General features: G+C 41.7%; 1 protein-coding gene across 1 annotated transcript; it reads right to left on the bottom strand.

The window, feature by feature from the left end:
- Positions 1–2,988: 2,988 nt before the first annotated feature.
- aire (autoimmune regulator) lies at positions 2,989–10,925 on the bottom strand. The gene is made up of 13 exons (XM_020042784.2): positions 10,722–10,925; positions 10,272–10,446; positions 9,862–9,990; positions 9,603–9,671; positions 9,386–9,502; positions 5,566–5,696; positions 4,940–5,061; positions 4,725–4,800; positions 4,212–4,346; positions 3,922–4,040; positions 3,419–3,500; positions 3,235–3,324; positions 2,989–3,139 (listed from the first exon to the last, which is right to left on the bottom strand). Exons 1-13 carry the CDS (start codon positions 10,866–10,868, stop codon positions 3,059–3,061), a joined length of 1,473 nt encoding a protein of 490 aa, XP_019898343.2. The 5' UTR covers positions 10,869–10,925; the 3' UTR covers positions 2,989–3,058.
- Between the last annotated feature and the right edge of the window lie 9,275 nt (positions 10,926–20,200).

Below are 20,200 nucleotides of genomic sequence, written 5' to 3'. Positions count from 1 at the left end.
ATGTCCTTACCCGGGTAGATACCAAGCTAAAACCATTGGATTAAAACATCAGATCTAAAATGGCTAGGTCTGACCAACCTGGCAATATTAGCAATGACGCTATTGGCCAAAAAGCTAAGCAGTTAGTTATATCAGGTAACTGAATCCTTATCAGCCAATTTAAAATGTCTACATAGTTGGACATGATTCAACACTTTCTGTTAAAGCGTCCTTGACACAAGTCCGCTGCCTGTTGGTCAAATAGCAGCTACAGCAGTCGACGTGTCAGGAGAACCAGTTCACAGTAACTGATGCCCAATTATTGAAATGTGAGCACACACACGCGGCATGTCCAGTTCCCTGCGGGGTTCGGAGGGACTCAAACCCAAGGTATGTTAAGGTACACAAAAAAATGAACTCAGTGCCAACCTCTGCTCTTGGCAGTAGGTCTGCCCGCCCCCATCCGCCCTGAGCCACTGGCAAAGCCCCCCGTCCCCGGTCCAAAGGGATTTTTTCCAAGAACCCGAACTACCGAGCCCCACCCGACACCTGAGCCTGAACAGGCGTCCACATATGCAGCTGCATGCTGACCACAGCATGGACGGCAGAAACTGTCAAATTTCTACTCTCCACTTTAAATGTTTCAATGGTCCCCCAGAAACCCTCTAGACCCACTGTCAATGTCTTTTGGGCATATAAGTCAAAACCTTTTAGCATTTTGTGTGATGTCAGTAGCTTAGTCAGTGAGGTTTTGTGCGAATATTTACACGTTTGTCTCATCTTGGGTTTCAGAACCAAGCATTTTGTTGGTTTGCCAATGTCGTTCTGGTGGCCAAGTTGACAGATGTAACTCATGTGATGGAATTGAGGTAAATTATGACTGGATACTGTTTAAATTCACTGAGAGGTTGAGTGAATGGTTAGATTTAATAATCTTGAATTTAAAAGCTTTGCCAGGTTGGCCAAAGTGAAACGCTAGCAGCTAGCCATTTAGGACAAAATGAGGATAGCCCCTTCCAGTTTTCTATTGAACAGATCTGTTAGTAGTTGGAAGAAAATTAAGATTGCTATGTGGACTTCAACTGAAGGTCAGCATCAAGCGTCGACTACATCTGTGTTGACTTTCAAGTGTCCAGAGCGGACCCCAACCACTGCCATGCCGTCCACTGGCTGCTTATGTAAAGACAAAAAGCACCACTTCCTGGACACAACAATGGTGTTGGTAGAGTGGGGTCCTGCTTGGACGTCAAGCTCTCCTCATCCCTGCAGATAGGTCAAGGTACAACAGGAACACCCACGTGAAAGCTGCCCCTGAATAATGCCTGTGTAGATATTCTGGAATGTCTGAATGTTGTGAAAAGGGGACGCCCGGCGTGGGAATTTAGCTTATCGTATTATTCCAAAGAATCCCAGAGGCCTGAGCGACAACACTGCTCAGGATGTGGTGGAAGGTCATCTTGGAGATGAATGAGAGATCACCTCAGTATGTGCTCACAAGCCAACATTTGATCAGAACCTTCTAGTCTTTCAAAACCAAGATGACTTTAGCGTAGGGTCGAACCCAGAGGATTCTCAGCGGTGGGCGGAGTGGAGCAGTTTGAGCAGTTGTAAAAATTGAACTAATGTAGATTCATTTCAAGCTGCACGTTTTAAACCTCTGGCAAACTATGTCTGGCATATACTCCACAGTAAACCAAAACAAAACACGACATGGAGAGCAGCAGAGCTAAAAGAAGCCGCAGTACATCCGTATCGGATCTTGTGAAAATACCAGATATATTAAAACCATGTGGTTTGTTTTGGAAAAGTAAGATTGGAAACATCCCCCTTATCTGTGACTTGGCAAGGTCCCCTGGATTTTCTCCCTCCTTCAGTCGCTCTATTTATGGGCCTCCTGAAAAAAAAAATATATGTATGTTATATATTCTTGTAAATCATTCGATGTCCAATAGATTTGATGGCCACCAGTAGATGTTGTGTGCTTTGCTCTGTATTCAGTAGCATCACCATGTAAAATGTTGAGTAATAATATTTATGAAATCTGATTCTGGTATGGTTTATTGAAGAATGTCACAAATATTCTGTTGAATCTTTTTTTTTTTTACATGATACACACTTAGATTGATTGACCTTCCATGAGTACCACTTGGAGATGTTTCAAATCCTCCCCAGTGTCCTTCAGCTCCACAAGCTCCATTAAGCTCCATTGAGCTCCATTGAGCTCCGGAGCACATCCTCAGACACATACTCAGTCACATTTATTGTAAAAAGCACCTTTTACATCATCAGTTGTCACCAAGTGCTTTTACAGATACCCAGTCTAAAATTGATGCATAGTTTATATTACTAATACAGAACATTCATGTTAAGAATTATCCATCAAAGATGAGACAGTCAAGAAAAACAATATTGTTGTAAAATTACATGACAGTCATGTGAAGTGCTGTTGTTTGGGTTTTAGAAATAACATAGTTGACTTTTAATGTTGACATTTTTCAAGATAGGTAGAATCCCCCAAACGATTCTCCAGCCAGGCGTGAAGCATGGCTCCTCTAGGTGTCTCCAAATATAGAGTGTTTCTTTCATGCGCCATGGAGAGTTAACGTCCACAGCTCCGCATTCCTCATCCCTTGTTTTGGGGCCTTGAGGAGCGAGTCACCATAGCAACCAAATACCGACGAAGGCTGAAAAAAATATTTTTCCTGCCTGGCAAAAGTCCATCCATCTTGGAGTTATGCTAAACTCCATGAAATGTACAAAAACAACATTCCAGCACTAAGTAGCGGTCTTCAAGGAATTCCAGTTGAAAAACTGAGGCATTCTCTGTGCGTAGCTCTAAAAATGAAACCATCTGTTGCATGGACGAGGACCAGAGAAAGACAGAGAGAGAAAAATAAAGAGACAAAGTGTGTGTTTGTGTGTGATCATAACATGTGTCCTGAACGTGGTGTGTGGCCTGAGCTTGGGTGTGGGTGTGAGCAGTCGTGTGTGCCTGCCTGCGTGTGTGTGTGTGTGAGTGTGTGTGTGTGTGTGTGCCCGCCAGTCCGTGTGTGTGTCCGAATGTGTGTGTTTGTGTGTGTCACTGGAAGCAGCCCTGGGTGTCAGAGAGGGGCCTGGGGATGTTGTTGAAAGCCCACTGCAGGATTCCATCAATGGAGCCCTGCTAAACATGGAACCAACACAAATAATATAGGTGGACATACAAGAATGTTTCAATATTCTACACACATACAATCAGATTCATGGTGTGTTCACCTCTCCCATGATGGCGTCCAGGTCATCCTTATGGAGGAGGGATTCAGAAAGAGAGGAGCTCTGCTCCTGAATGCGTGGAGTCGGAGCAACCTGGGAGAAGTGTGGTGGGGAAGGAACAGTTCAATGGGGCTTCACACTGACCAAACATAACCACTACACCCACACACACACACACACAGAGTACCTGCTGTGAACCCCTGGATTCAGCTTCTCGGTCTGCTGAATGGCCCCAGGGCCTGGTGCAGGAGGTGCAGATGGACCTCCCACTGTCAAGGAGAAAGGCAGAGGACTGCTGACCGATATTCTGTTCACAGTTCTATAACTATCGACTAGCAAACACTGGCTTCTCTCAAATACTTGTGGTGACCAGCAAACTCTCAGGTAAAGTACAGTTCATGGTTGAGCCTATTATTTTAATATAGTTGGTTAATACACTATCAGAAACAAAAGACAGGACTAGTGGCCAATAGTAGCTTGAGGTAGTATGGTCTCAGGGTTGAAATGATATGGTCATGGTCTCACAGATGGAAAAAGGTGGTCTTAAAGATGGAAAAAGTTGCTCTTAAAGATGGAAAAATGTGGTATTAAACATGGAAAAGGGTGGTCTAAAGGGTGGACGAAGGTGGTCTTAAAGGTGCAAAAAGTGGGTCTTAAAGGTGGAAAATGTGGTCTTAAAGGTAGCCTTACTTTGAGAAGTGGCAGTGGGTGTGGTACTTTTGGAGACACTGGAGACAGAGGGTCAATTCTCCTTCAGCGAGGAGGCAAAAACCACACACTTCCCTCACCCCAACCACTTCACCTGCACACTGTTCCAAAACACGCACGCACACACACACACACACACACAGATGTGTTTGCCCATATCGCAAAACAATGAAAATGGCCAACGATAAGAAAAAGCTGTTTGAAGAGTAATAGACAAAAGACAAATAGAAAATGGAAAAGGCTAAAACACAGAGGACAAGAGAATGAGGCACCTTGTATGTGGAGACCTGGCCGCTCGTGGAGGAGGTGCCGCCGGAGAGGGAGGCGGATGACAACGAGGAGAAGAAGGAGAAATCTATGGTGGAGTTAGTAGAACTAGTCTCTGTCATCTGGCCCCGAGCCAAGGACTACAGGAGAATATAATTATCGATTAACCTCACCTCCAAGCTGAGACATTTTAGCTTGTTAGCCTAAGCTGAAACATGTGCGTAACTTAACTACCTAGCATAAACTGGTTAGATGGTGTGTGCAACTGTACCTGGATGGAACATGTTTACTGGCGGGCCTAACTTAACAATCTAGCTAAAACACGATAGCGGATTAAATAGTTGATTGTGTAATGGTGACCTACGCATTACCTTATTGGAACTATTCACGTTTGTTCTTCTTTGGGCCTGTAATGGCCCCGTTCTGCAACTCCATACGGAGTTTTGTCGCGTTACACCTCCAAATCACACTTATGTTGAACCGTTCAACTATTGGTATAACCAGCGCTTCAAACTGACCTGGGTAGACGCCACGGACGGGATTCTATCCCGTTTTACCTTGCTGCTACGGCATGACTGACATCGCCAAGTGCCACTAAAAGATGGAATATAAGCGACAAACCGTATTGAAAATGTGTCTTCGGTGTTTCTAGACCAATTTAAAAAAAGAATGAATGCGTCAGTACGCTTGAAAAACTTGCCGAGGTCTCACGGTTGGATTCTGCTGAGTGTACCTTGGTATTGTGGTCAGGGGGGGGTCCAGGCAGACCAGGTGGTAGGCCTTAGGGCAGCCATCACAACAGATGAGCTCACCTCCATCCTTGCACACCGCACATTCATCATCATTACGCTCGGCCTGGACACACACACACAGACACGCACACACACACACACGCACATACACAGGTTGGTTTTTCTATCCTTGTGGGGACCACAATTATGGTTACTGGTTTTCTAAACAAAACCCTTTTCCTAACTTCAATAACATTTATGCCAACATCTAACATAACCCTACACTCTAAACCCTAATGACTAAATCTAAAACCAAATCCTGACACGAACCCCGATTGTACATTTTACCCTAAACCCCTAGAGTGGAAATAGCCTTTTTCTCTGTTGGGACCGAAGTGTAAGGTAATGTCTTTGTGGGGACGACTGATCCCCCATTTTGTCTATAAACCAGGATCGCACAAACACATAATAAAACTGATGAAATGTTGACAAATGTCCATTGTCCCCTAAAGATTACTAATACATTAACAGGCTCCCTTTGAAAATGGTTTGTCATTTGCCTCAGAGAAACGGTCCACTGAATGATTGTTGGTGGTTACTGCACCATTCAGTCACTTACATCCGTTACCTTGGTGATGGGCTCCCCCTGGTGGTGGTGTTTAGTCAAAGCCGTCTTTGAGTTGGATCCTTGGGTCACGTCATCCAGTGGATGGGATGAATAACACTCTCCACCCACTTTAATGCACTTCTTGGCACTTCCTGTAAAACAGGAACACAGTAGAATTCTCTAAGTTTGATCTTGATGAATGTATATATTTGACTACTCATACTGTGAAATACTTTTGGCAATGTTTTTTGTTGACAAAATGAGCAGTCTGACACGATATGCCTTCTTTTCCATGCACACATGTCCAAATGAAAACTGGACGATATGAATGTATATAAATACCTAGCGTATCTTCTTTTTAACCACCACTGAGCAACCTAAGCTCCTCTATCCCATCCACCTATACTCAGAAAAGGCCTTGAATCTTAGCCATCCTCACCCACTGGCCCCCAAAACACATATTTATCACATTCAGTGCGTCTGTGGAAGATTTGTCCTCACAGTTGATTGTTAATGTTCATTTTTCTCAGTTGCAATTCAACTGTCCTCTGAACAGTTTTTTTGGGATAGCAACTTACCTGTGTCGCCGCTAAAGCTGCCGTGCAGCATCCCAAACATCAAGTAAGACCCGGGCCGGCGCCAGGATCACATGACTATGGGCGCGTTTTGTATAAATGAGGGGGCATGTTTACTCACTCCGCACCCACCCCAGACGAAACGTATATACGCGTGTAAATCTGACCGAAATGCGTTGATTGTAACGTGTTGACTATAACGATCGGACCGGGTCGCATTCATAAACGATCGGCTGTGTATATAGGGAAACAAAACTGAGGGGGCACGACTTTCTACCGGAGGGGGCAATGCCCCCACTGTGGAACCAGGCGTGAGTAAGAATGATTTTCAAAATGCACATTTAGCTCCACAATGGACTATGACAGAAAATAATCATCCCTGATAGCTCCATTAGGGCAACAGGTATTTATTACAAGCTCCATGTTTTGAAATATCTAAATATCTGTTAATTAATCCATAATAATGAATAACGAATGGTCTTCTTGAGCGCCAATGGATGATTGTTTGTTGTGTGATTACCTTTATGATCTGTCAGTGCAATCAACACTGTTTTGTAGTCACCCACCATTGGAGTTGGCTGTATCTTGAAGACGAACCATAAACGTTTCTGAAGATGTCTGGATCTTCATTGTGTGGTGCACATAGATGCATTAACTGGATCATGAGTCTTTTAGGTGAATTCCATCTTTCTTGAGAATTTAGTTGAAGAGATTTGACCTTCAGATCTAGATTTAATCATTACTCCTCAAGAACTTTTGTCAAGAATACATTTTGCCAGCCAACATTTTCTGGCCACCTCACCTAATGAAGTTGAATGGCTTTCCTATGAACGAGAAATATGGTAATCCTTCCCTTTAACCCATGTTAGCCCTTCATTTTGTATCAGCCAAGGCATTACCATGAGAACTTACATTGTCATCTACTTTAATATACATATCTATAAAATTTTACCAGTACCTTCATAAAACAAGTGTTTTTTCCCCACAGGGCTGAACCATGATAGATGATCCCAAGCAAGATGGAGCTCCTACTACATTTTCACCAGATTCCATCCAGGACGAACAGCAGCATAGCATGCTGGGTCCTGCTGCTTCTGAGGCTAAATAGGATCTGTCCTGGATGGGAGACCAGATGCTGCTGGAAGTGGGGTTGGACGGACTGTAGGGGGCACTCTTCACGCTGGTCACCGCCCCCCTCCTCTTTCAGAGCAGGGAGGGGGGACATTTTTTTAGATGGGACAAATGGGTGTCATCGTTATCCTATGTGGTCCCCAAAGATCCCATGACTGTAAGAGTTAAACCTGGCGTCATGGCTGAATTTCCATGACTGAATCTGCCCTCACACGAACATGGCCAACTAAACATCCCCAGCTTCTAATTGTGTAATTCATCCCATGCCCTCACAGTGGAACTATTCGCCAGTCGGTGCGTTCAGTGAGAATCTGTTCCCTGGTTAAAAAAAAACAAAAACGTAAATAATAAAAACAAATTCCCCCACCCTCTCTCAGTCAGGGGTGGTGTCCTTGTGACTGTTAGGAAACCCCCGTGAATCTGCATCTCAGGACCTGAGGTGGGACTCTACCCTTGGGACCAGCAAACAGTAGCACTCACAGAAAGAGTTTAGGTAGGTAGCCTTTTGAGTTTCTAAGCCATTCAATTTGGTTGTGCTAAATAAAGTAACAATAATTACAGTCTCTATAGATGGACAGTACAGATACCACAATGTACCATTCTAACAATGGGTAGCTGCTTGTAATAAGGAACCAGCCTTTAAATTAGGAGAATCAAATAAGTTAATAGAAATGTCTCAGATACCTACACACACACTCACACAAGACATTCAAACACACTCTCTCAGACATTCACATACACACTACCCCAGACATTCACACACACTCTGTTCGGCATTCACACACACTCACTGCCCAGACATTCAGACACTAAACCGGACAGACGTTCAGTTAGCTGGACGATTACACAGAACCTGAGCCCAGATCTTCTCGTCATTATGGGTGAGCATCCAAACAGGCTCAGAGACACACTGTAACAAGGCACAGCTGCTTTGGTGGTTCTCGGACAACATTCAACATACTGTAATTCAGTATATACAGTGTCTGGAGGAAGCCAAGTTCCATTGTAATAGGATCATAATTCTAGTTTTTCTCTTCACATTTACAGATGAGTTTACTTATCATGGTATTACCCACATTGGCAGACTAGACTCCTTTACAACCACTGTCTTCCCCCACTAACCTTATTTCTCTTTCAGTTACACAGATCTCTGGACTCCTCTTTACCCATCATCGAAGATGCGTTTTCCTCTAGTTGTTTCCTGACAAAGTTCAAGCTTTTGCATTGTGTGTAGGATTCCTTCTTGCAGGGACAACTTCATACCATATTTGTTATTTGTATCTTTGTTATAGTTTGTATTTAAGCAAGATTTTTTAAAAGCAATCAAAAGGTCTTACAGTTTCAATAAAGTTGGCTATTAATGATAATAATTTTACAGACATTATACACATTATACACATAATATGTTACACATCTTTCTTAAAATGGGAGGATTTAAAAATAAATATATTTCAAAAGGTCCCGGACTTATTTTTTATTATGTTATTTTTTGCTAGCTTTGACTTTAATTTAATTAATTTCAAGAGAAGCTTTTATGTTTGAAAAACCTAATCACAGTATGTCAAGTTTTTTAGAAGTCTTATTTTTGAAGTTCAAAAAGTTGTTTCCAATGTTGTAGTACAAAAAAGGAATCCTAGTTGTTTGTTTCTGTTGGTGAATCTCTTCTCTTTTGACACAGTTCATTAGACTGTGACTGTGTGATCTGTCATTTGACTTATTTGGTAAGCTCTAGAATGGCACCACTATGAAATCAGAGAGGACACCAAGAGACAAATCTAAAGGAGTGACAGATTTTTTACAAAGTAAAATACCTTTGAAACAAAAACAATATCAAGATTTGAACCATACTTTTGGATTCTCATTAGAGTTTTTATATAAAATGTTCTCTTAACCTATTTCTAGGAACCAATATTTCTATTCATTTTTATTGATTATTTATATTAATTGCCCAAGAAGGGTAGCCATTGCTTTGGCATCGGAGATCTTAATAAAATACCCATATGAATGCCGTCTGTGGAAGTTCAACATGCTGTATGGAGCCACTGGGTGAGAGCTCTGTGATACATCCATGCGATATGTGATCCATTTATAGTCACCAAGAGTTAGGACAGCATTGTGGATCCATCGTTACTCACCAGATCCAAACACTTGCTTAATGAGGATCTTCTCTCTGGCCTCACAGCTGACAGGCAGCTCAGTGGATGACAGAGTTACTGCCCTTTGTACCGAGGCGGACACTGCCTGGACCCCTGCTAAACAACAACAACCCTGGAAATGTTACTTATTTATGTGCCTTTCCTAAATTCCAAACATCCACCAACAAAGAATATACCATCAAAGTGATGTAATTACCCTTTCCCACGGGTATCTGAGAGACCGTCGCAGCACTCTCACTCTTCCTCGCTGACTTGACTTTACCACCTGGAAATGTGACACCGAAACGTTGTTCGGAGAGACACAAGTCTAGTGAGGATCTTGCACTGGAAAAAGCTCACGTTATATTGAACTGTATCTCTGCTCGTATAGTTAGCATTTAGGCTAGGGATTGCATCAGAATGGGTGTCTGGGATAATATAACTAAAGTCTCCTGTCACACGTATGCTTTTGTTACCTTTGTCTTCGTGCTGAGCGTGATGGGGCTGATAGGCGTGTTTCTCCCCCAGGCTTCTCTTCCTGCTTTGGGACCCCCGAGGCCCCCCAGGGGACCTCTTCCCCTGCTTGGAGCCAACCACTTCCCTACCTGACGGAATAAAACACCATCCGTGGCTCCATTACATATAACCGCACAAACAATCTGGTTAGCTAGCGTTCCTCAGCCTTACACAACCAGGGTTGACATTGTTAAGCAGTGGCAACTCAACAACCACGGTGAGAAACTCCAAATCCACTCCCTCAGGAAGTCAGGAACACAGCCCATCGCTCTTCGCGAGGCACCCTCTCATATGCAAGTGACTGAACCATCTCACGTAGCCTCAGAGGTTTTCGTACCACATAAATGCTGCTTCAGAAGTGACTACCTACATGGCTGTATCTTGGTCAGAAGGGCCTGCAGTCTGGGATACCGGTCCCGGTTGTAGCTCTTAGCTGCGTTTGTCCAGAAGGCCTGGATGGCGGTCCGACTCTGATCCAAGAGCCAGGAGAGCAGAGAGTACATGGCCTTGTGGATCCCCTCTCGTGCCTCCCTCTCCAGGGTGTCCTGCGGGTCGTCACGGCACAACATTTATCTGTCACTGAATGTTCAACGCGGGATGCGAAATGCGCTAATGAAGATATGGATTAATGACAAGAAATGTGTGATTACTGGGTGACCGCCACACACAGACCGAAGAAATAACACACCCTTTGTATAGCCATGAATGGACACATAACACACGTCTACACAACCTTCTTCCAGGTTAAGATTACTATCAAGGAATATTGTCCACGAGAGCTCTAATGTCGATATGTACAACATTTTTAAATGTGAATCACCTTCAGAAGCTGGTCGCTTATGATGTCGTTGTCCAGCAACCCATAGAGTAGTGGGAAAGGATCATCAATCGCCATGGAAATGTCAGTGCGGAATTCCTTTAGCTTGGACCGGGCGTCGAAATCCCCAAAGGCCTCAACTCTGGACATGGCTAACAGTCAGTCCGTGTAGTGTTCGTCCATACTCTATGTGCAAGTGGCTTAGTGTTCTCCGGGTTTTATGTGCGGCAACAATTAGCACTGCAGATCTGTAACAGGAGGATCTGAAATCACCGACGTGACCTTTGATTCATGACCCACCTTGGTTTTAGAGGTGTGTCTAGATCAGGTGTGACCATTTTGCTTTAATTCTCATCAGTGTCACGTGATTGGTTCTTCCAAAATGGTTGCTCAATGCTAATTGTTCAGTTTATTTTTCAGAAGTTAGGTTTTACCTCTCCAGGGTCCACGCAAATAGCTTGACTGTGTCCACCTGGCCCTCTGGAGGGCTGACTAAAGACCACGGCTAATTCCTGTAGGGGAATACCTGATTCTGGTGCTTTTAATCTAAACGCCTGGGGAACCAGATCAGTGACAGTCAACACGTCACAATGACACAGATCTACTAGAAGGTTCTTTCCACTTCAACTTCCCCCTGAATTTTTCATTTTGTGTGATCTGACTAGTGTTTAGTGCAATAGTTCTTCATAAGAACATGCTAATGCTGAGATGGGTCACACCTTTGCATGAAGATATCATTCATAAAGGGCATATGGGCACTTGAAGACACTGGGGGATTATCTTAAATTAAATTAGAAAGGACTTTCTCCAATGCCAACTGAGGGCACTGACTTTTTGGAATGTGCCATTCAGGGCCACATGTGATGTACTGGTAACAAAACATGTAACTGGTAATCTACAGGATAAACACCAATGGTTCATAGTGATCAAACAGATTACATCTTTAATACTGTATCATTTTGAAAACTTTATGGATTCTAAAGTTGGCCTGTACGGATGATAAGCCATGGAAGATCTTTTACATTCAAGCGTATATTGTTCAGGTTCTTGATTTGTTCTCCAAGGAACCCACATGTGGCTACACGGTTCCAAACCTCTGTGGTGTGAGAGGGCAGAAATATGTCCAAACGTCTGTGTGCTGATACCTAGTAATATGGCCATATTTATGTATAACTGTGCCAAAGCCCCAGCCAACGTTTCACTAATTCCCCACACGTGTGGAGCGCTCAAAGTTCAAACATCAATTCACCCCGATTCTTATAGCCCAAATAAACACATACAACCGCCAGTAACAACCGTTCAGCTGTACACAACCCCAACATAGTCCCCCATCGCAGCTACCCTCTATCTCTGCCACCTCCAAGAAACCCAGCCCAGCCCAACCAACAATAACATACCACCTGGTGTCTCAACAAACCAAAACCACACCATACATGGTTTCTTAACCTGACAGATTGTAAAGACTTATGGAGAACTACAATGGTTTCAGGAAGTTCTCAGTCAATTAGCAGAACTTGTTTGCACCGCACCCCACAAACTCTCTCTCTCACATGCAAACACACAAACACACACACGCACACACACACACAAAAGAAGAGTTGTCACCGCACACTACCGGAACAGATCTCACTGGAAGGATAACTGAACGTATCACTAACTATGTTTCCTAGAGTAGACAGGGAATACCAAGGGTTTAAACCTACCTAAACTACTAGGAGCGCCCCAGTCAGCATGGTGAGACATCTGGTCCTCCCACTGAAGGTTCTGCTCTTTGGTGAGTACATCTGGTCCTTCCACTGAAGGTTCTGCTCTTTGGTAAGTACAATGGATATCATAAACACAGCATACCGTGAATAAACACAACTCCACAGCATACCGTGAATAAACACAACTCCACGGCATACCGTGTATAACTCCATGGGACTCCAAGTAGCATACCGAGCATATCTGAAATTGGAAGCAAATAATGTCAGACCCTTTTCAGCTCCAATACGATCTTGTGAGCAAATATTATTTTTTTCAAGAGAGTAATTTACAAAAAGAAAACTGTCAAAGTATGCAGACCCTTTATACTGGGGGTTGGAACTGTGTTCAGATTCTGCAGAGATAGCCATGGTCCACTAGGAGCAAAAATTCACTATAACTTATTTTTGAAAGGAACGTTTCAGGGATATTAAATACATTTGAAGGCATTATGGAACACTTTGAAGACCATCATCAAGAAGTGGAGTCAAGATGGGAGCAGCAGGACATTGCAAAGATCATGATGCCCCTCCAAAATTGTTGACAGGGCAGCTACCAAGGGAGTAGCTACCAACCTTAAAGGAGTTACATGAATTTCTGTCAGGAACTGGGGTCTCTCTGGATATTACAACCATTGCACATATTCTAGACAAGTATAAGCTGTGGTTGGCAAGACAGAAAACACAGACAAAGAACATCTAAAGCCATATAGATTTTGCAAGAAGACACATTTATTGTACCAAACCAAAATTTGAGTGTACCTCCATTCACTAATGTGTAATTATTATATATACACTCACTTAAAGGATTATTAGGAACACCTTTTCAATTTCTCATTAATGCAATTATTTAATCAACCAATCACATGGCAGTTGCTTCAATGCATTTAGGGGTGTGGTCCTGGTCAAGACAATCTCCTGAACTGCAAACTGAATGTCAGAATGGGAAAGAAAGGTGATTTAAGCAATTTTGAGCGTGGCATGGTTGTTGGTGCCAGACGGGCCGGTCTGAGTATTTCACAATCTGCTCAGTTACTGGGATATTCACACACAACCATTTCTAGGGTTTACAAAGAATGGTGTGAAAAGGGAAAAACATCCAGTATGCGGCAGTCCTGTGGGCGAAAATGCCTTGTTGATGCTAGAGATCAGAGGAGAATGGGACGACTGATTCAAGCTACTTTGACTGAAATAACTACCCGTTACAACCGAGGTATGCAGCAAAGCATTTGTGAAGCCACAACACGCACAACCTTGAGGCAGATGGGCTACAACAGCAGAAAACCCAACCGGGTACCACTCATCTCCACTTCAAATAGGAAAAAGAGGCTACAATTTGCACAAGCTCATCCAAATTGGACAGTTGAAGACTGGAAGAATGTTGCCTGGTCTGATGAGTCTCGATTTCTGTTGAGACATTCAGATGGTAGAGTCAGAATTTGGCATAAAAAGAATGAGAAGGTGCTGAAAGCATTCTTTAGAAATCTTGGCCCATATTGATAGGATAGCATCTTGTAGTTGATGGAGATTTGTGGGATGCACATCCAGGGCACAAAGCTCCCGTTCCACTACATCCCAAAGATGCTCTATTGGGTTGAGATCTGGTGCATACTTGATGTTTTTCCCTTTTCACACCATTCTTTGTAAATCCTAGAAATGGTTGTGCGTGAAAATCCTAGTAACTGTGCATATTGTGAAAAACTCAGACTGGCCCGTCTGGCACAAACAACCATGCCACGCTCAGAATTGCTTAAATCACATTTCTTTCCCATTCTGACATTCAGTTTGGAGTTCAGGAGATTGTCTTGACCAGGACCACACCCCTAAATGCATTGAAGCAACTGCCATGTGATTGGTTGATTAGATAATTGCATTAATGAGAAATTGAACAGGTGTTCCTAATAATCCTTTAGGTGAGTGTATATAAATATATTAGGATATTGTTTGGACCCTTGCCAAACACAGGTACACAGATAACACAGTGGAATACCAAATATCAGTATATAGAATTTGTTGTTTTACGTCTAATTTTAAATGTTTGTCTGAAATTATAGTGTGGTGTTGTGAGAATTTCATCTCGTCGAACTCAATTCACAACATGAGTAAGTATTGTGAAAAATTAGTACAGCAAGAAAGTAAAAGTACAGCAAGAAACACAATGAGAAATACTATGAGAAACAATCCAGTTGCTTATTGTGACATCAGACAAAACAAAACTCTCATTGCTTTCAAAGTTTGACCATTCCTATCAACATCTGACCATTCCTATCAATATCTGACCTTTCCTATCAATGTTTTTGACCATTCCTATCAATATCTGACCGTTTCTATCATTGTTTTTGACCATTCCTATCAATGTTTGACCATTCCTATCAATGTTTGACCATTCCTATCAATATCTGACCGTTCCCATCAATGTTTGACCATTCCCATCAATATCTGACCGTTCCCATCAATGTTTGACCATTCCCATCAATGTTTGACTATTCCCATCAATGTTTGACCGTGCCCATCAATGTTTGACCGTGCCCATCAATGTCTGACCGTGCCCATCAATGTCTGACCGTGCCCATCAATGTCTAAACGTGCCCATCAATGTTTGACCATTCTCATAAATGTCTGACCGTTCCTATCAATGTCTGACCATTCCTATCAAAGAGAAAGGCTCTTTTAAATGATGGTCTGACCATCTCCTAGTGTCATTTTTTATCTATCACATGATGCATATTTCTAGCCTCACAAAGCCACTTCATCCAGTGAGACTGTACGATCAGGCTTTGCAAAGCTAAATTTGCACACATTTCTCCAAAATCGGGTCAGAGATCTCACCTGACATCCTGACATACGGACATTGATCCATACCCTGATTTTCTACTGGCATTTAAAACAAAAGGATGTTGAGACATACTGTAACTCTATGGCTCGTAAAATGACCAGATTCTCTGATTAGCATGAGAATGTTGAGACATACTGTAACTCTAAGGAGTGTAGAATGACCAGATTCTCTGATTAGCATGTTGTTTAAGTCACACTGTAACTCTATGGCTCGTAGAATGACCAGATTCTCTGATTAGCATGTTGTTTAAGTCACACTGTAACTCTATGGCTCGTAGAATGACCAGATTCTCTGATTAGAATGAGGATGTTGAGACATTCTGTAACTCTATGGCTCGTAGAATGACCAGATTCTCTGATTAGCATGATGTTGAGACATTCTGTAACTCTATGGCTCGTAGAATGACCAGATTCTCTGATTAGAATGAGGATGTTGAGACATTCTGTAACTCTATGGCTCGTAGAATGACCAGATTCTCTGATTAGCATGATGTTGAGACATTCTGTAACTCTATGGCTCGTAGAATGACCAGATTCTCTGATTAGAATGAGGATGTTGAGACATTCTGTAACTCTATGGCTCGTAGAATGACCAGATTCTCTGATTAGCATGATGTTGAGACATTCTGTAACTCTATGGCTCGTAGAATGACCAGATTCTCAGATTAGAATGAGGATGTTGAGACATTCTGTAACTCTATGGCTCGTAGAATGACCAGATTCCCTGATTGCCAGAAACAATGACCTTGAGGGCAACAGTTTCATCATTGACCAATATTTCCATCTATAACAAGATTAGTTATTTAGGAAAAAGATGATATGTAGTGCTCATACAAAAGCATGTCTACCACTGTGTTGCATCACCTCTTCTTTTGACAATACTCTGTAAGCGTTTGGGAACTGAGGAGACTGTAGCTTTGAAAGTGAAATGTTTTCCCATTCTTAATGGATATAGGATTTCAGCTGCTCAACAGTTCTGGGTTTCCTTTGTCATATTTTTCATTTCATAATGTTTAGCATCCAGACTCTTTTACTAAGGAGCCATGTTGGTTGTAATACATGCAGAATGTAGTTTGGCATTGTCTTGCTGAAATGGGCAAGACCTTCCCTGGAATAGACGTCATCTGGATGGCAGCACATGTTGCTCCAACTGTATATATTGTTCAACATTAATCACAGATGTTCAAGTCACCCATGCCATGTGCACTAATGCACCACCATACCATCACGGATGCTGGCTTTTGCATTTTCTGCTGATAACAAGCCAGAAGTGTCCTCTCTTTAGCCTGGAGGATGAGGCATCCATGATTCCCAAAAATAATAATTTGTCAGATCACAAGACAGTTTCTACTTTAACTCCTACTTCAGTCCATCTAAAATAAACTTGGGCCCAGAGAATATATTAGCGTTTCTGGATGTTGTTCATGTGTGGTTTCTTCTCTGCATAGGGTTTTCACTTTCATTTGTGAATGCAGCAACAACCTGGGTTCACAGACAATTGTTTTCAGAAGGGTAGTATATAATAGTATAATAGTATGTATTATAGTTTTAGTTTACTGTATTTTCATTATAGTTTAATGTACATTTTCAGTATACATATTTTATTTTATTTTTATCTTGTAGTTCTTTTATTTATTTAATATTATTATTTTCTTATTTTTCTTTTTCCTCTGTAATTAAAAGCGCTTTACAAAGGCAATAAATACTTTTTTGCTATTAATCGATTATCTAGTAGGCTTTATTTGTCTCGCTCTTGTAGGTACCTGAGACAGTGTCGGCCAGGTATTTCCAGGGTGTGAATACTGTGTCACAAGATGTACGTAAGATAAAGTTCTTCAAGGACTTTATCACATAGGGGTCATTGACATTTCGAACCCTGCTGAGCTCTGCTTACAGCTCTATTTGGTAGACCTGAACCATGACAATAGTTTGAGGAAGCGCTGTGGTGAGATACCTTTTGACAATGGTCTGCTGAGGAACCACTTAGTTTGAGCTGATGTTAGCCCCCTGGTTTGCCCATTGCAAATCCATGTTCTTCTACAATGATACCATCCACCTCATTACCATCAGCACTTGACAGATCTGGTAAACAAAGAATTCGCCTTTTTAAACTTTTAGATTGAAATAAATGTAAATGAATGATGATAGTTTTATTTAGAACCAAGAGCCTGACCTGTATAGAAGAATGGCAAGATTATTTTTTTACTCAAACAGTACCGTCTGATAGCACATATAGAGTTTGCTAGAAAGCAAGAGTGTGGCCCACTGTGGTTAGATGAGACCGCTTTTTAGACCAAACTCAAAGTACTGTGTGTGGCACAAACCTAACTCTGCTAATACCTTAAGACACAGCATCCCTACTCTGAAGTATGGTGGTGGCAACATCATGCTGTGGGGTTCCTTCTCATCAGGAGAGACTGGGCTTCTCGTTAAAATTGAAGGAAGAATGGATGCTAAATACAGGATAATACTCCAAGAGAACCTACTGTCTGTTAAAAAAGAATAATGGGTGAAAATCCCTCCTAATATACCGGGTGCTGAGCTGGTTCAGAAATACCCAAAATGACTTGAAGCTTTTATTGTGGGGAATTGGTGGCTCAACTAATTATGGATGTGTAGGGGTTGAATACTTACATATGGAAGAATAATTGTTTTATGAACATGAAAATCCACTTTTGCAAGGCAATGTATGTATTAAAAACATAACAAAAGGGCTCTATACAGCCCATACATTTTTTTTTAGTATAGCAGGATGCAGGTTCCATTTAAAACTTTATGAGTATGGTTCTTTGGAGAACCTTCATGAATGGGCCAAAATAATAGTACACTTTGTAAATTAGAACCACAAATCACATTGCAACCACAATTCACAGTTTTATAACATTCTGATACCTGAAATCCACCCTGAATCCACCCTTCTGCTGGGATCAGGGTAATCCAGTTTTTTTAGGTCTTAGGTATCCCAATCCTACTAAAACGTTTTGAACAACGCATACTTAAAATTGGATCCAGATCAAAACCAAAATTTGATTAACTGATCTAACCCGAATAAAAATATATATATTTTGAACATTCCATTTTCAATATTTGATCCTGTCTGATAGCCGAAATCCGCTCAGATTACTTCAATACAACTGGACCCTGGATGAAGGGGCTTCCAGTTGGGCCTGAGTCTTCTTGGGCATTGAAAGGTGTGTTTGTATAGTGAGTTCAGGTGCGCCAGCGGTGAGAAAACGTAGCCAATAATGTATTGTACCTACCAGTACCAAAACGGCCGACTGAAGTGAACTTCACTGTCCTACTGTACGAATGCCAGTTAACGTTTGAATTTTAGTCACTTTTCGAAACACTATAATAATAACACTCTTCAGTGTTCTCCCAATTTAAATTTACATTTTGTTATCTTTGTAATTTGCCCATAATTGAAACGTAATTAAAATGATATAATCTTTCACTCACACACAAACGTACTGTACTGTATGTGAGACAGTATGTTTTTCTCTCAGTTTCTTCAATGCACATGTACAAATGTGCATACACATTCCATATTGCCATAAAAGCATTGTTTTCTCTGTCCTTTGCAGCAGATATATGCCCTCCACAACAACCATGTTCTTTTACAAAGATACCATCCACCTCATTACCACCGGCACTCGACAGATCTGGTAAACAAAGAATTCACCTTTTTACACTTTTAGATTGAAAAAAATGTAAATGAATGGTGATAGTTATATTTAGAACCTTAATAATCAGAAAACAGAAGCTGCATAACAGCACCCAAGCACTGCCAAAAATATCTGTCCCTCAAAACTCGTCAATCAAACCAAGATAATTGTGGTGAAGCCACAGAGAGGCCAACAATCAATTTGAAGAACCTACAGAGTTCAGTGGCTGGGAGTGGAGTAATGTTTCACCAGTCAACCATATCAAGAGCCAGACCCATATAGAAGAATGGCAAGATTTTTTTTTTACACAAACAGTACCATCTGATAGCACATATAGAGTTTGCTAGAAAGCAAGAGTGTGGCCCACTGTGGTTAGATGAGACCGCTTTTTAGACCAAACTCCAAGTACTGTGGGTGGCACAAACCTAACTCTGCTAATACCTTAAGACACAGCATCCCTACTCTGAAGTATGGTGGTGGCAACATCATGCTGTGGGGTTGCTTCTCATCAGGAGAGACTGGGCTTCTTGTTAAAATTGAAGGAAGAATGGATGCTAAATACAGGATAATACTACAAGAGAACCTGCTGTCTGCTAAAAAAGAATAATGGGTGAAAACTCCCTCCTAATTTACCGGGTGCTGAGCTGGTTCAGAAATACCCAAAATGTCTTGAAGCTTTTATTGTGGTGAATTGGTGGCTCAACTAATTATGAATGTGTGGGGTTGAATACTTACATATGCAAGAATAATTGTTTTATGAACATGAAAATCAGTGTCACCGTACAATAATTCACCTTTGACAAAAAAACAACATCAAACAGAATACAAATTCAATATACCATTTGTAATTTAGTAAAATTACAGAAATATTCAGGTATCTGAGCTCTTTTGCAAGGCAATGTACACTCACCTAAAGGATTATTAGGAACACTATACTAATACTGTGTTTGACCCCCTTTCGCCTTCAGAACTGCCTTAATTCTACGTGGCATTGATTCAACAAGGTGCTGAAAGCATTCTTTAGAAATGTTGGCCCATATTGATAGGACAGCATCTTGCAGTTGATGGAGATTTGTGGGATGCACATCCAGGGCACAAAGCTCCCCTTCCACCACATCCCAAAGATGCTCTATTGGGTTGAGATCTGGTGCATACTTGATATTTTTCCCTTTTCACACCATTCTTTGTAAACCCTAGAAATGGTTGTGCGTGAAAATCCCAGTAACTGAGCAGATTGTGA

Source organism: Esox lucius, chromosome 3 (genome assembly GCF_011004845.1).
Source record: "Esox lucius isolate fEsoLuc1 chromosome 3, fEsoLuc1.pri, whole genome shotgun sequence".
Lineage (NCBI taxonomy): Eukaryota > Metazoa > Chordata > Actinopteri > Esociformes > Esocidae > Esox > Esox lucius.
This window is presented reverse-complemented; position numbering and strand designations above follow the sequence as displayed.